The 17,081-nt window shown below is 39.7% G+C and overlaps 1 protein-coding gene across 1 annotated transcript in view; it reads left to right on the top strand.

Annotated features, from left to right (window-relative positions):
• Positions 1-17,081, top strand: part of RASSF4 (Ras association domain family member 4) — an 81,889-nt gene that overhangs the window by 46,653 nt on the left and 18,155 nt on the right. Inside the window, exons 6-8 of the mRNA XM_036734724.1 lie at positions 6,202-6,344; positions 6,919-7,007; positions 7,964-8,124. Of these exons, the coding sequence (XP_036590619.1) occupies positions 6,202-6,344; positions 6,919-7,007; positions 7,964-8,124 (393 nt within the window). The remainder of the gene's footprint in view (positions 1-6,201; positions 6,345-6,918; positions 7,008-7,963; positions 8,125-17,081) is intronic.

The raw sequence follows: 17,081 nt of genomic DNA, 5'->3' as shown, positions 1-17,081 counted from the left end.
TTAAAGATGGTTTGGGTGACCTTTTCTTAACTCAGTTTCTCCTTCTGAATTTCTTACCCTTTTCCTTCAAACCTTGCATTTCACAGGTTAGAGATTCTCCAGAATTTTTGAGTTAGAAGGTCCTTCCCAGGGAAGGAAACAAGCATTTATTAAGTGCCTACTATGTACCAGGCATTGTGCTAAGTACTTTATAGAGATTATCTTATTTGATCCTCAAATAACCCTGAGAGATAGGTGTTAATGGTTAATTTCACAGTTGGGGAAACTGAGGCAAGCAGAGATGAAGTGGATTGCCCAGGCTCACACAGTTAATAAGTGCCTGAGGCCAGATTTGAACTTAGGTCTTCCTGACTCTAGACCTGGACCTCATCTATGTAGCTACCTAAGGGCTCTCCAGCCTATACCCAACCAAACAGCCCTTTGGCAACATCTCTGACAAATAGTAGGGTATGTTTATACATAGCATTTTAAGGTTTGCAAAAGGATTTTACCTGTTATCTTAGATTCTCATAACAACCCTGTGAGCTAGTTGCTATTGAAATTTGTATTTTAAACATAAGGAAACTGAATCAACCCATAAGTATTAAGCACTTACTATGTCCAAAGCCCTGTGCTTAGTGTTAGGGATACAAAGAAAAAACTAAAAACAGATCCTGCCCTAACTGAGGGAAAGAATATATACACAATATAAGATACATACAGAATAGATGAACTGTTAAGCACCAGCAACTAGGGAACTTGGGAGAGTCTTCCTATGGGAAGTGGTGCATAAGGTGAGTTCTTAAACAAAGCTAGAGTATATAGGAGGGAGAGGTTAGAAAGGAGAAGATTCCAGATGTGGGGAATAGCCAGTGTGTAAAGGAACAGAAATAAGATAGGGCCCTATGTTTGAGAAAGTCAGAAAGATGCATCTGTCCAGCCACTTATTTAACCTGGAGACCTAACACTTGGATGTAGGAGCATGGAGAGGGTGCGCGTGCAGGTCAAGGAATAGAGACACTTGATTAGCGTCCTTCAGGCCACATCATAACTCCTTAAGAAAGCTAAGTGAGTGATTCTATTCTTAAATCCACCTCTTTTTAAATGTGGTGCCTATTGTACACATTAACGTCTGACTTTAGGCCTTTGGCAAAATGTGGGTTTCAGGAGCCATCCCAGTCATGTAGTCCATGCTGTATTGTTCCATTACTTTACTTGTCCAAGGCTTCCCATTAGTCTGTCATCAAGCTTACCATTGACTTTGTATTTCAAGTGTATTCAGTACTGGGCATGTGTTCAAGGTTCAGGATGTTAGCAGCCAGAAAATGTTTTTGTTCTTTAAAAAACAAAATGCTTGGGCAGAAAGCTGTGAATGAAGAATCAGAAATTCTGAATTATCTCCAAGTCTTTCATACAGTCACCATACTGTTTTATACACTGTTTCTCTTCACAGTGTCTTTCTAAAGTGAATGATGCTGTAGTCCAGAGGAAGGTGACTGAGATAATGAGGATGGGACAGTGGGGGATCATGGCATATGAGGTCTGGTTGAAAGTAGAGTTGTCTTAGCCTGAAGAACAAGCTTAGTGGGGGTGGGGGTGGGGAGGGGAAGATGGGTAAAGAGACATATGATAGCAGTCTTATAGATTTTGAAGGGCTGTTCCTCTTATCCCAGAGCAGGGGTGGGGAACCTGTGGCCTCAAGGCCACATGTGGCCCTCTAGGTCCTCAAGTGTAGTCCTTTGACTGAATCCAGACTTCACAAAACAAATCCCCTTAATAAAAAGATTTGTCCTGTAAAATTTGGACTCAGTCACAAGGCTGCACCCAAGGACATAGAAGGCCATATGTGACAGGTTCCCCACCCACATCCTAGAGGATGGAACTAAGATCAATAGCTAGAAATAGCAGTGAGGCAGATCTGGGCATAATATAAGGATATGTTTCCAGTAATTGAAGCTATTTTTTTAAATGGAGTTTTCTGCCTCATAAGGTAGTAAGTTTTCTGTCACTAGAGGTTTTCAAGGATGAAAACTGACTATTGTCAGAAATGCCATATTTCAGATAGAGAATAGCTAGACGTCAGCTGACAGGTTTCATGTGGGTCCTGCCTAGTCACTTTCTAAGAAGCCTCCTTAAGAGGAGAAGGGTATCAAAAATAGTAAGTACTTTTGCTTAACCCAGAGCAAGATCCAGGAGTGAGCATGGTCCCATCAGCAACTTGTGGAAGTGAGCATATGAAAAGTTCATGTTTTGTCTCATCTATCAATTCACGTAGGGCATCTTTCTACAAGTTTATGCTAGCCTCATCTCTCTGATTCGCGGACTAGAGAATTGGATGGATCACAATATGAAAACTTGTTAATTAGGCCAAATGTCAAGTTGTCCAAAAAAAATGTACTGTATTTCCCAATTGACTCAATCAAGGTTTTACATGCTTGTTTGTTTCTAGCTATGTGGAAAAATAAAATCAATCATTAATCATTTATTAAGCATCTGTTATGAGCTAGGCTCTAGGATTATACATCTCAAACTGAGAGGGTCCCTTCCTCTTATTAACCTTACATTCTACCAGGTCAAAGAAGGTATTGAGGCCACTGCTTGTGATGGTTGGGACTCTGACAGTTATTTAATGAAGGGGCTTCAAGTAGTTTATTCCAAACAATAACTTAAAACAACACTCCTTTACACCATCACCAACAAATGGCTATTCAGCTTTTTGCTTGAAAATCTCTAGTAAGAAGGAAAGGAATTAATTTATTCCTAAGACAGCCCATTGCATGAATGCGTCCATGGATGGATGGTTGGTTGGATGGATGGATGGAAGGATGGATGGATGGATGGAAGGATGGATGGATGGATAGATGGGTGGGTGAATGGATAGATGGGTGGGTGGATAGCTACATAGCTACATAGAGTAGTGCACATTGTTTAAAGCTTACTTTGTGCCAAGCATTGTGCTAAGCGATGGGAATACAAATGCAGGGGGAGAAAAGGACATAGTCCCCACCCTCAATGGGTTTAGATTCTAGTGGGGGAAGAGAACATATAAAAGGGAGCTGGAAAAGTCAGGAGAAAAGCAGGGAGAGAAATGCACATGGATGACCTTGGCTCTTCATGAAATAGTGAACTCTGTAGGAGTTCACCAATCAGTGGAGAAGCCCCAACAGCAGAAACATCTATTGGCCTAGAGGGAAGAGGCTAGATAGCTCTAATTGTTAGTATTAAGGAAAGATCTCATATTAAGTAAAGTTTTTTTTTTTTGGCGGCTACTACCCATTGCTCCATTCCCTCTGAAACAAAGTAGAAGTTTAATCCATCTCCCATGTGACAGCCTTTCAGATATTTGAAACTGATTTTCCTTTTTTCTCCCGCACTAAAATCTTCTCTTCTCCAGGCAAAACATTCCTAGGGTTATCAACCGCTTCCTATACAGAATGATATTCTCCACTATTTGGTATACCTTTCTAGGTCATCAATGTCTTTCTGAAAATATGACAAAATATTTCACGTATGGTCAATGAAAACAAAATACACTTGTGCTATCATTTCCCTAGCCCATGTTGTGCTTCTTTTAACCTAGCCTAAGATTACATTAGGTTTTGTGGTTGCCTTATTGCATGGTTGACTCATTGCTTGGGCTTCCAGTACACTCTTGTTCCTAGCTCCTTGTCATCTGCAAATTTGTCAGACATACCATCTATACCTGTATCCAGGTCATAGATAAAAATGTTAAATAGCACGGGGCCAAACAGAGAAGAACTCAGTTGGAAACCTTCTAAGTTGACATGGAACCATTAATGATAACCCCTTGGATCTGGCCATTCAACCATTTCAGAATCCTTCTAATTGTTATTCTTGTGTGCAGACCATATCACTCTACAGCAATAACATGAGAGACTTTTGTCAAATGCTTTTCTGAAATCTAGGTAAACTACATTTACAGTATTTCTTTAATCTACTGGGTTAAAAGCTCTCTCAGGACTGATGCAACCTGTTCTTGATGAAGCTATTCTGGGATTGATTCATCACTGCTTATTTTCCTAAGATATTCATTAGCATTAATATGTTCTAGAATTTTGCCAAGAATAAATGTCAAATTTCTTCATTAAGTTTGCTGACTCTTCCATATTTTTGGAAATGGGGATAACATTTGTCCATCTCCTGTCCTGTGGAACCAATTCCATTCTAAATCTTTTGAATATCACTGACAATGGCTCAGCATCACACCTGAAGGACCTAAAATGCTTTGCGCCAATTGTCCTCCATTTTTGTAATGCATTCCCCATTTCTCATGTCTACCTCTAAGAATCCTTTTTTTCCTACAACTCTACTCAAGTGATACCTCCTACTCTTGGATAGAACTTGGAGGGGGAAAAAATTACATATTTGTTTTCACTAATCTTTAACTGAAATTTAGTATTTCCTTCAATTATGAATGTAGGTACCAAACATGACTCTGAGAAGATAGCCTTTACCAGACTGCCAAAAGGGTCCTGGACACAAAAAAGGTTAAATAACCCTTGATTTAATTCAATCCCCACTTGTTTACGATTGAGGAAACTGAAGCCCTAAAAATGATATAAAATACTTGGCTGATTAGTCCAGAGCTAGTAAGCAGTATGAGTTTCTACCCCTAGTCTTCTGCTTCCAAATCTAGTGTTCTTTCTACCACACCTCCCTTCCACCGAACAATAGTACAATATCACTGTTCAGTAGTTTCTTAATTGATATTTGATCATTTCCTATATTGAGAAAATTCCCAGAAAGTGAAACTAGCAAATAGGACAGACTGTGTATGGAGGAGGGGAGAAATGGACTGAACAGAATAACTAATGTTCTGGGAACTTTAGAAGGTAATTGTCCGTCCATGAAATGGCCCCCAAATTTCCTAAATTTGGTCTTCTTTGGTAAGATGAAATAAAGTCAGCCCAGGGCCAGCCAGTCTGACTCACACCAAATGATAAGAAAAGTCAGTTTCCCTAATAAGGGAGATCTCTAAGAGACCTAGTTAGTCAATGAAGAAAAATCCAGCTCAAAAAAAAAGACTCATAGTTAGGAAACATTTTTTCCCATTTGGGGGGTGGTGTGTGTCCAGGGAGGCGAGGAAGGTGAGGGATGGCTGAGTGAAAGGAACAAAATCATTTTTAAAAATCTGCTCTGCCTTTAAAACGAAAATAGTGTGCCTTTGGAAATTTTGTCATATGAAATATTCTACCTACCTCCTGACAGAGAGGTGATAGACTCAAAAGTGCAGAATGAGATGTGTGTGTGTGTGTGAGTGTGTGACATGGCTAAGGAGAGAATTTGATTTGCTTGACTATACCTATTTATAACAGGGCTTTTGTTTTTTTTGCTTTCTCAAAATGGGAGTGGGGAGAGGAAAATGGCGAATGGACTTTTGGGGGGGGGAATTAAAAAGCAAATCTTCATAAGAAAAAGAAAATCTCATTATAAAATCTGACAGTAAGGTAGATTTGGGATCCTGTTGGTTGATTCATTAGTTCTCATCCCATTGCTTTAGTGATCTATTTTTTAAAATGATACTTAGGCCTCATACATAAAACTTAGTAAATGTTGAAATTGAATCATTCGCCCCGATCCATACGAGCAGAGGCATGGATATTTGAAAACATTAGGTAATCCAGGAATGCTTTGGGTAACTTGCCTTTGGATTGTAGGTTAGAGATTCATTCAGGCACACGTACTAATGGTTACACCCATGCTCTAGGGTCTCATCCTGACACCTTTTCATGTTTGGCCTTGCTCTTAGACTAACTGATGAAGGAAAGGGTAATTCACTTGCAGATAACTGAGTTGGCCATGCATAGGAAATAGAATTGAGCTTAAAATCCATTAATAGTAACTCATTAGAGAACTCATAAGGTCGGAAGGGGAAGTTTCTGGGCATGTGTGTAGGAACACGTCTACCTTGAGACTTCTACTTCCTCAGGGCCTGGGTTGTACGTGACTGGCTATGCCTCGGCTGTGTTCCTGAATCAATTCTGACTCATCGAATTCATTCCCTAGTACTGCTTTTTTCTGGCCAAGTCTGGGTGGGATGAGATGTGAAAGTGCACGGCTCACGTTTCCTTTTGGTAGGTCCTCTCACGTACCAAATGTCATACAACACGTGGAGATGGGTAGGCCCTGAGACCAATCTTTAAACTGGGTAAGGCTGGTCTTGAATGTCTCCATGTTTTGTTCCCCTACCTCCCACTTCAGGAAGAAGGCGAGCTCATCATAGAAGGGCTACTCAATATATCCTGGGGACTGAGGCGACCCATCCGACTCCAGATGCAGGACGATAATGAGAGAATTCACCTCTCTACAGCCCCGTGGAAAAAAGACCCGCCTAGTATAAGCCAGTGAGTGGTCTAAGGGAGAGGGAACACCCCTGAGGCCCCCAAATGCTCCACATGACATCCCCTTGCTAACCTAGACATTAATCCAGCCTCCTTTATGGAAGCCAGAGTAGTTATGGGGAAAGATCTCAGAGAGGCCAAAGGAGATCAACAGAGAGAGTATGTTGGGATCACTCAAAAAAAGCATGGTTTGGCTGAGGTCCCAGAAAGACCCATATTCATTTCAATTCAATTCACTGTGCTAGGCACTGGAGGTATTGGTGCTTAATATGGTCCAAAGGCTGCGTGGACCAGAGGACGGACAGGACTCAAATCCAGGTCCTCAACCCCAAATCCAGTGGTGCAGTTCTGCTCTCCCATTCAGCCTCTTCTTGAGCCAAAAGTCTCTTCCTTTAAGCTTCAGTTTTCCATCTATAAAATAAGAATTATAATATGCCACCTGCCTCACAGGATAGCAGTAACAACTAGCATTACTTAAGCACATACCATATGCTAGGTATTGTAGAAGAAGCTGGGGATAACAAGAAAGACCCATTTCTAACAACCAAAAGCATCAACAGGATGACTGTCTTTTCAGAAAGGGACTTCACCAGGGTGCCAGAGACACCATTGAAGAGCCAAGCCCTCATGCTGTGGTGAACCCAGAAAGCTCTGGCACTGACTCAGGTAAGTGGGGCTCCTCCTAGGTGTACAGTCTAATCCAGGAAAGGATATAGAGATGAAAATATCGTGTAGAATTGCCCTGTAGATTACAGAGAGAAGTGTTATTTCACTCCAATCAATCAGTAAGTATTTTTTAAGTACTTCATGGGCACAATGGGAGGCACTGTGATAACAAAATGAAAACAAAACAGTCCCTGCCCTCAAGTAGCTTTACATCCTAATGGGAAACAACATGTATATAAATAGGTTCATTCAAGATACATACAGAGTAGCTGGAAGATAATGTGTAATAAGCCTGGAAAGGGAGGTTGGAGCCAAATTATGAAGGGCTTTAAATGCCAAACAGAAGAATTTCTAAGGCTGAACTAAGTCACCAGGCTAGATGATGCTTGTCTTAATCAAGGCACTTGGTGTCTCATTTTCTCTTCTTTGAACTGCATGATCTCCTCAAACACTGTTTTCTATTCTATTTGTATTGCCTTGCCCAGCACCCACTAAAGGTCTCTCATTAAATACTTGTAATTTTCTAGCTAAGCAGAAATCTGGTGATCTCCAGTGGATAGGGGTTTCTGAAACTGATCACTACCATATTGTATAAATTACTTCTCTTAACCTCTATATCTTGATCTACCTAATTGAACATAATAGTAACTGAACTAGTGCCCTAGTGTCTTGCACAAAAATTTTATTAAATTTAATTTTATTAATTATTTTATTAAATATTTCTTAATATTGAATATTTAATCTGAGTTGATTTTAATTAAATTCATATGTAATATCAAATAATATTTACATTAAATATTCATTAATAAAAACCAGGAAAGTATTCAACGGTTCCATACACACAAGTTCTTAATGCTGTTCTGTTCATTAGGACAATTAGATTATCATTCTATTAATTGCATTGTCATCCAGTGTTCCACCAATACCTTCATGTTTTCGTTCACCTCCACTACCAGCAGATCCTATAAATGGTGAGGAGGAGACCCCACAGCTCATGAGGACAAAAAGTGATGCAAGTTGCATGATTCAACGAAGATCAAAATGCCGCACACTGGGAGAAGCTCAGAAGATAAAGCGGCATAGATTCTCAATCAATGGGCATTTCTATAACCACAAGGTAATCTCTTAGGACCAGCACTTCTTGTAGTACATTTAGCCCATTTACATTATGAATTAGCATCTGAACCCAAAAAAAGATGGTCAGGAAACTGTATAATTTATATTCATAGGTATGAGGGTCAGTTATTAAAAAAAAAAGGAGTAAGGTTTAGAATTGGAAGGGACATTCAGTCTAATTCCCCGGGTGGGCATATGAGCCCTTTCTAGAGGTGTGCATAAAGTCTGGACACATAGGCAAAAATGCATATTTTGAAATATTTGGAATACTAACAGACCTTAGCCCCCTTGACTTCATTTTCTGGGGTATGCTAAAGGAGAAGGTGTTCTTAATGAAAATCACAGATGCAACACCCTTGATTGAACACATAAAGAGTGAATGTGCTAAAATTGGTGGCAATGTGGAGTTATTGCATTGAGTTCACGTGGATCTTGCAAAGCACTTCAACCTTTGCATCACAAATGATGGAAATCATATTGAAGATGTTATTTGTTTATATTCCAATTAAATAAAATGTTGTTGAAAATTTCATTCAGTTCTTGAAAATACGCATTTTTGCCTATGTGTCCAGACTTTAGGAACACTCTGTACAGCAACCCTGACAAATGGTTAATCAGGCCCTGCTCCTGAAGTTCCTTTCTTATGGGCAATTCATTACCTTATGAGGCGCCATAATGTTAGAAAATTCTTCCTCATATTGAACCAAAATCAGCCTTCCTGCAAATTTGATACATTGGTCCTAAGTCTCCCCTTTATAGCTGTTAAAAATAGATCCAATCTCTCTTATACCTGGCACATACTATGATATATCAGTAGTCTTATGAGCTCATGAACTCATTATGGGTAATCCTTCCATTAATGCATGTGGACACAACTATGCATGTTCGTTCATGTTGTCCCATAAATCCTCTTTACAGATTTTCCTCCCCTGGCCTCCCACCCCTTGCTCCCAGTGTACTAAATGCCTTCCCCACCATCTTGGTCACCCTTCCTGTAGACCTGTTCCAGCTTCCTCCCATAAAATATGGTGTTCAGAACCTAACGCAAAACTGTGGCTGTGACAGAACACAGTGGGCTTAGCAGCCCCTTTGTTGTAGGTATCATGCTTCTGTTGATGCAACTAAAGATATGACTTGGTTATTTTGGCCAAAACACAGTTATATAAGTTGTGTACTGTACTAAATATCCCAACTCTTTTACATATGACTAATCAAACTATATCTTTCCTTTTGTGCTTGTACAGTTGATTTTTTTCTAGCCCACTTGCACAATTATTCCTGTCATTTAATCTTCCTAGTGTGATCTTTGGACATCTGATTCCATCATCCACTGTGTCAGCTGTTTGACCCTCTCAGTTTTATGTAATCTGCAAAGTTATCAAGTATGCTTTTTATGATTCCGTCTAAGTCATTGATAAAAGTGTGAAATGGAGGTGGCTTATGACAAGGTCATACCACTGTACACTAGGTACCTCTATCAAAGATGACAAATTCCCCTTCTCAAGGCAGGTGGTCACTTGTTTGGGATATTGTAGAGAAAGGAGTCTTATTTAGACACAGGTTGGACTAACTGACCCCTAAGGACCAGATCTGAAATCCTATGATCCATTAGCAAAATTCATTGTACTTTGGCATTCAACCAGATGCAAATCCACTTGAGTGCACTGTTGTCCAGCCCACACCATTTCATTTTGTTGACAAAAATACTGTGGCTTCGTCAGATATCTTTCTTGAATCCAAATTTACCTCAACAGCATTTCTCAGATCTGTTAGTCTATGAACTTCGCCAAAAGAGGAAATGTAGTTTGTCTATCACAGTTTACTCATAATGATCTCACACTGGCTTCAAATGAGGAAGAGGTAGTGTAATGTGAAAGGATTACATCAGTGAAGTGATTTGGAGCATCTGGGCTTAAATCCAACTCTTCTCTTCATTATTTGCATGGCCTTGGGTGGGTCATTTAACCTCTTTATAACCTCAGTTTCCTCACCTGTATAATGAGTGAGTTATATTTTGTTAATATCCAAAGCCCTTTACAACTCTAGGTCCTATGCTGACCACTTTTGAACAACTTACAAACCATTACTATTTGGTAATTCATTCTAGAATTTGAAAGGAAGGGGATGGGATGTTCTCAGACAAATCTACCTTCTTTCTCTTTTCAAAAATTAGGCCATTCGTCTGTCTCAGATCTTAAGAGCAAATCCTGTTCTCCAAGATTCCTCAGTGATCATGAAAAGAAGGTTAGCTTTCACAGCAGAAAGTCCGTGAAGTGCCCTGGGATATCAATAATAAGAATTAGAGAATGGGAATTTTTTCCTGGCTCCTTTGATGTTCTCTTTCTACCAATGTCATTATATATTCCATTTTCAGTTTGGAGATCATTTCCTTAGCACAGCTTGTTAGAGGTGAAAGAGACCTTGGAGTCGATCTAGTCCAACCCCCTCATTACGTTGATGAGTAGGCCTCACCCCAAGCCTGTGGAGCAAAAAGGTTCAATTCAGCAAAATTCAGTAACTACTCTGGACAATGCCATGAGCAGTGGGCCGTCATGGCGAGGGAGCTTGCTCCTGAGTCAGATAGACTCAGCATCAGACCTTGCATTTGACACATCCGGGTTGTGTGACTGGGCAAATCGCTTAACATCTGAGAGTTTTCACCTTTTTCATAAGACTAAATTACAGAATAAGTTTTGACCTATTTGATAGAAGGCATTTCCTAAACTAATGAAGTCAGGCCTTTTCAACAACCTAGCACAGGCTGGACGTAACATTAGGAGCTGATTGTTTCCTCTTCTCTTGGATACCCATTATCAAAGGCCTTCACACAGGTCTGTCCTTCCCCTGGTCAAGTTTTTATTTTTTATTTGTTTATTTTATTTTGTTGTTGGCACCTTTCCTCTGTACTCTCCCATTGCCATGGTTTTCCTTGAGGACCTTGATAACTAAATGAACAATTAATCATGCAAGCATTTTCTGTAATATGTGTAGCCCAACCAGGGAGAGGGTGAGTGTGTGCTCCAAGCTCCCACTGGTGACCTCTCATCCTTCCCTTCCTTGTCCCCTTTCTTTTGGTTAACTCCATTTTGATTTGATTTTCTCAGAGGGTCAAATTCCTTTCTAATTGATGTCATTTCCAACTAATTAACCCATACTGTTTATCTATTTGAGCCTTAAGAGTAAGCTTTTCTCCTCCCCGGCTGGAAGAGACACTCAGGAAATAGTTCCTGCTTATCAATTCTTTGTTTTCATGCTTCCCTTTGAAGACCCTGCCCCATCCCACCTACACTTTTACCAATTGAGGATTGAATCATTAATCCTTCGCTACTAGTGTGCCCAGAGGTCTTCTTTCTAATCCCAACACTTTGTCCTTAAGAGTTTTTCATAAGCTTTAAATCGTCTGTATGGTTAGCTTTTTTGGAACCTTTATGGTTCATTTTAACTTGTCCCTGCTTCCATCTTGGTTTCCTGTTCTCTTCAATTCAGGGAACTTCTTACGTAGGCACATTGGACTCTTTTAAAACTTTACCTTTTCGTCTTCATTAGATAAATTCTCAACTCTGTGCTGATAATTTCTTTCTTTTTTTTTTTTTTTTTGATAATTTAATTCTTGAGATCCTCTCCTCATCCCCTTACAATCTCATTCCTGTCATTTCTGGATTCTCTTGAAGCTCCCTTTACTAAAATCTAAACTATATTCATCAAGTCTCTTTGGTCACAATGGATTCTGATAGCCAGGTTTCTAGCTCTTTTTATTTCTACTGAATAATTCTCATCAGTCGATGGTCCTACTTATCCTATCTGCATTCTGGAAGATGAAATTGGCATCAAGTCAGAATTTTTTTTTCACATGTTCTTCTTTTAAAGGAAAGCTATATCCAGTAGATGTCACAGTAGTTGAGATTCTTTTTTGGGGGTACAGTTTAATGATCTGAATCAGGAATTCCTCCACTTTCTGCACCAGGCCCAGTTGTATATTCAGCTGACAAGATCACTTCAATTTCTTCTACCTTCTACCTCATTCAGATGCTCTTCACTGTGTTTCCTTTCTTATGTCTGTGGGTTTCTATATAGGCTAATATGTTCTCAGCAGAGAGTAACTCTCAGAGTTAACTTGCCATCCCTTCCCCACCCAAACTCCCATTGCTTCTTTTGAATAACGAATACATTCTCATTTCTATGTTCTTTAATAAACACCATCCTACCAAATCTGTGCTCCCTGTTGTATGGGATGGAAAATTCAAATAATAGGAGAGACATCTTTAGGAGAAGCAAAGCGAATTTATTTTACCCCTTGCAAGATTTGGGCATCGCCTCCACTAGGGAAATCTAGCGGGGGAGGCAAAGTAAAAAGGAAGTGCTGCCCTAATTATAGGACAAGAAATGAGGAGAGGGGAGGGGAGACCTTCCTGGAGCAGAGAACAAACAGCTCACAGGTAGTCCATTATCTCCCTATTTGGTGCTAGCACCTGAGAGAGGGGGAAGGGCACACCTACAACTTCAGGCCCAGACTTTCCAGAATTTAGCTGAGTCACTACAAGGTTAAATTCCAAGCCTCTCCTACTCCCTCAGACATTCCCTATTTCAGAAATATGAGAAGAGAGTAGGCCCTGTATTCCCACCCTGTGAAGTCTTCACAAATTATCCTTCCCATTCACTGTGCAATGATATTTGCCAGCCTCTGTATTAAAATCTTACACTCTGAGGCTGTAGGTCTGTGATCCTCTCTTTCCTGTTAGTTTTTCCTGTGAATTACCATCTGCTTCCCCCATGGCTATTCTTCTTTCTGGGTCCCATCCCTATAACTCTTTGGAATGCCTTTTTCAGGAGCTCATTTGACTGGGAATGTTCCTCCTTTCATCACCATGTTCTGTTTGTCCTTCTGGGTTAGATGAACAATTTCTTCTCAGTCCTTGTTAATTTTTAGTTCATACAAAGAGCTAATAATAATAATAAAATAACTAATAGCTAACATTTATATAATACTTTAAGGATTCAAAAATACAAATAGTATCCTGTTTGATCCTCACAACAACGCTTAGGAGGTAGGTACAATTATTATCCCCATTTTATAGATGAAGAAACTGAGGTAGGCAGGAGATAAGTGATTTACCCAGGATCTCACAGCTAATAAGTGTCAGGCTAAATTTGAACTTAGGTCTTCCAGATTCCAGGTTAAGCATGCTATCCTCTGTGCCACCTAGGCAGCATAGAGGTAGTTTGGCGTAGAAAAGGGAGTGTTGGACTTAAAAAGAGAAAAGGGCTAAAATCTAGCCTCTGACACTTACTACCTGCCTGGCCATGGGCACATTATATAACCTCTGAGCCTCAGATTCATTATCTGTAAAATGAGGGTGATAATGCCTGTAGTACCCATTCAGCATTCTTGTGAAGCTCAAATGGGGTATATAATGAATATAAATAAGGTGCTTTAAACTAGTTAAAGAGCTATATTAATATGAGCTATCACCTCTGAATGGTTATGTCTGTAATATAGAGATTTAGAGTTTAAAGGGACATTGGAAACCATATCTCCTTCTACACTCTGTTAGCCAGCTTTCACTTACTATGTCTTTATTTCTCTTCTAAAATCCCAATCTCTAATTGGAAAGTGTGAGAACAAGGTCAGTTGTGTTCCCTCAAGTTTTTTACTTTTCTGTTGAGTACTTAATATTTCCCAGAACTAATTTCTAGGTATTCTTTTATAGGCTGATTTGTCCCTACACAGATCGATAGAAGTTAATAGTGATCCACAAACCCAAATCCCTTTATGCTCACCTTTACACTCTACAAATACATGTCAAGAAAACAGCACACGTCCAGCTGACCAAGTCATATTTAGAGAGGACCATGTCCCTCAGCAGTGATAGCCATGGTCAACACCATGATGTATCCTATTCTAGGGTCTAACATGTCTCCTTCCGGAAGGCACCTATGAATCCTTTCTATGAATCCGTGGAGTATTGGGCAATATTTCTTTGTCCCAACATCTAGAGCTATGTACTATGTTGTGAGATTCATGCTTTTAATGTAGCTCCAGCGTTTCAGAGGATGCTATTCTCTTTCTTCTAGGTTTTATGTTCTTCTACCCACCAACCTGTTGATACTGGTTTTAATTCCCCGTTACCTTCTCCAAACATTTTTTTCTTCTTAGTTTTTTCTTTCTTTTTCTTTTGTTTTGCTTCACTTTTTTCATTCTGACTGATACGTCTTCATAACTCTTCACTTAATCTCCCACAGGTAGGAGAAGTGTTCTTTAAATCCATGAGCCTTCTCTTCTAGCATAAAATTTGCATTTTATACAGTGTTTGCTCTTGCTTCCAAGCAGGATCACAGATAGCACTTCCTTTAAGTTCCTTATGTTCCTTAATCTGGATTTCTTCAAGTTTCAGGTACTTTGAGTCCCAAGCCCTGAGTATTTTATTACTCTCCTCTCCCATATCTGTGATGAACATTAAATTGATTTATAATTGAAGTGATTATTTTATATGAGGTTGTGTAGGAACCAAGGTGATTATTTGTTTGAATTCCATATTCAAGTCATCCATCATTCCCCATTCTGTAAATTAAATAGATTAGCTTGAAACATGTTGCACTGACCTCAGCAGATTGAATCATTTGGTCAACATAACTATAAAAGTGAAGCAACTGTGACTATAAATAGAATGAGATAACTGGAGATAAGGACATAGGTGAAGGCTATTTCAAATTTTGTGACAAAAAGAGTTCAATAAAGATGTTTACAGCTTAAATAGCAGTCCCATCTATTTTAAAGAGCCAAAGGGATTACATCTGGCAGCTAGGGGTGCAGTGGAGTGTTGAACCTGGAATCGGGAAGACCTGAGATCACATTCTGCCTCAGATACGTCCTAGTAGTGTGACCCTGGGAATGTCAACCTCTGTTTGCCCTCATTTCCTCGAATGCAAAATGGTGATAATCATAGCATCTACTTCACAGGGCTGTTGTGAGGATCAAATAAGATGAAATTTGTAAAGTACTTTGCAAATCTTAAAGCACTTTCAAAAATTTTGTTGCTTAGCTGTTTTTCAGGCATGTCTGATTTTTCATAACCCCTTTGGGGGTTTTCTTGGGAAAGATATTAGAATGATTTGCCATTTCCTTCTCTAGCTCATTTTACAGATGAGGAAACTGAGGCAAACAGAGTTAAGTGACTTGCCCAGGTTCACACAGATAGTGTCTGAGGCCAGATTTGAACTCAGGAAGCTGTCTTCCCGACTCTAGATCTAGCACTCTAATCCACTGCACCCCTATATAATGCTAGCTATTAATAGAAAATTCAGTTAACTAGTATGTAGTTATTGACTATTCTGGGCCTATTCTGGGAAAGGCAATAGTTTAGGAAGCCAGTGTCTTTGGTGTTCATTTAAATTTATCTCTTCCATATCACCCTGTTGTGAGAGGAGCTTAACTCTTGAGCAGTCAAGAGTAGGGACTGTGATTTTCAGATACCTAGGCAATGTCCTATTGCTTGAGACTTGGAAAAATTAGATATTGATTAATCTCAGGAACTTTGGGGATCCTATGTCCATCTATTTCAGCCCCAGCAGAATTCCTGAGGCCATAACTCCAAGGACATAGCATGGTCTCCTAAAATAGAAAATGAGGCTCAACACTCTTGGACTGACAAAGATTCTGTCCTAACAGAACTAAATATCCTTTAATACCCTTTCTAGGACCATCATCTTTCAGGATTGTGATAAATTAATCCAGCCTGGATTGGCTCAGGGAAGCCCTGGGTCTCTCTCTTAAAAACTAGTACATAGCATCTGTCTATCATCAGTCATGATTTATCCCTCTGGGAGCAACTGAATAATGCCTGCGCCTCAGTCTCAGCTTAAGCCCTGTTCCTGATATTTATTGTAGATTCTTAACCCTTAACATTGAGGACAGAGGACAACTATGTCCTCCACCATTTCCCTTGTCTACTATCATGAGAGGGACATTTTTGGGCTTTATGGACCATTTCTTATATTCTTATGACGATCATCAATTCTGCATGGTGAACTGAACTGATTTATCTTATCTTGAGCATGATGACAAGTATATGTCTTTTTAGCAATTCAGTATTCAGCTTGCCATCTGTCAAATTGGTTCATCATATGGAGCTAGCTAAATAAGTATGTGATATCATTGTGAAATGTGGAGCACCAAAGTCTCCAAGAAATTGAAAAGAAATATGACCCAGCATGCAATGGAGAGGTGTGTGATGGCTGCGAACAGGCTGTCTAACATACATATAAGGAACCACAAAGTAAAACCAGAACAAAGAATGTCAGCAAGCATTTATTAAGCAATTACTATGTGCCAGGCACTGTGTTAGGGCTATCACCAAAGAAATGTATGACCCAAAAAGAGGATGGGCTGCTGGCGTGGTAAAAATGAAGAGATAGTTGATGAGCAACCCTTGATAGCCCTGTGATGTCAAGTGAAAGCAAGAAGAGAAAGAAGATATTGTGTGGCCCTGTGGCCAGCTGATGAGAGAACATGGAAAACTGTTGCACAGGATGGGCAGCAGTCTGTATCAGTTGAGGGAAAGCACTAGCATTGATGTGATCACTAAATCATTTTAGTGGGAAGATAGTTGCTATGGAGTCTAATTTTACAGAATATAAATTACTGTGCATTACAGGCTCACCTATGGAAAGGAGATCAATTCTCCCAGGTTACCTTTTGGCAAATAAACTTTTCCAGGACATTGAACTAGAATTTTGAAGTTAAACCACATCCCTAGAATGAGTGCTAGTTTCTGAAAGAGAATTGTGTATACCCTAACAAAAGGCCTCTTTCTCACCTTGTTTTGCACCTAGACATTATCAGCCTTTAGCAGTGTACCTAGGGCACCTAGACATTATCAGCCTTTAGCAGTGTACCTAGGTTAGGTTTTGTCAGACTTTCACACTAGGAGACCACTGCCTTTGAGTTGACATTCTTGGAAG

The sequence above is a fragment of the Trichosurus vulpecula genome, chromosome 8 (genome assembly GCF_011100635.1).
Source record: "Trichosurus vulpecula isolate mTriVul1 chromosome 8, mTriVul1.pri, whole genome shotgun sequence".
Classification (NCBI taxonomy): Eukaryota; Metazoa; Chordata; class Mammalia; order Diprotodontia; family Phalangeridae; genus Trichosurus; species Trichosurus vulpecula.
This window is presented reverse-complemented; position numbering and strand designations above follow the sequence as displayed.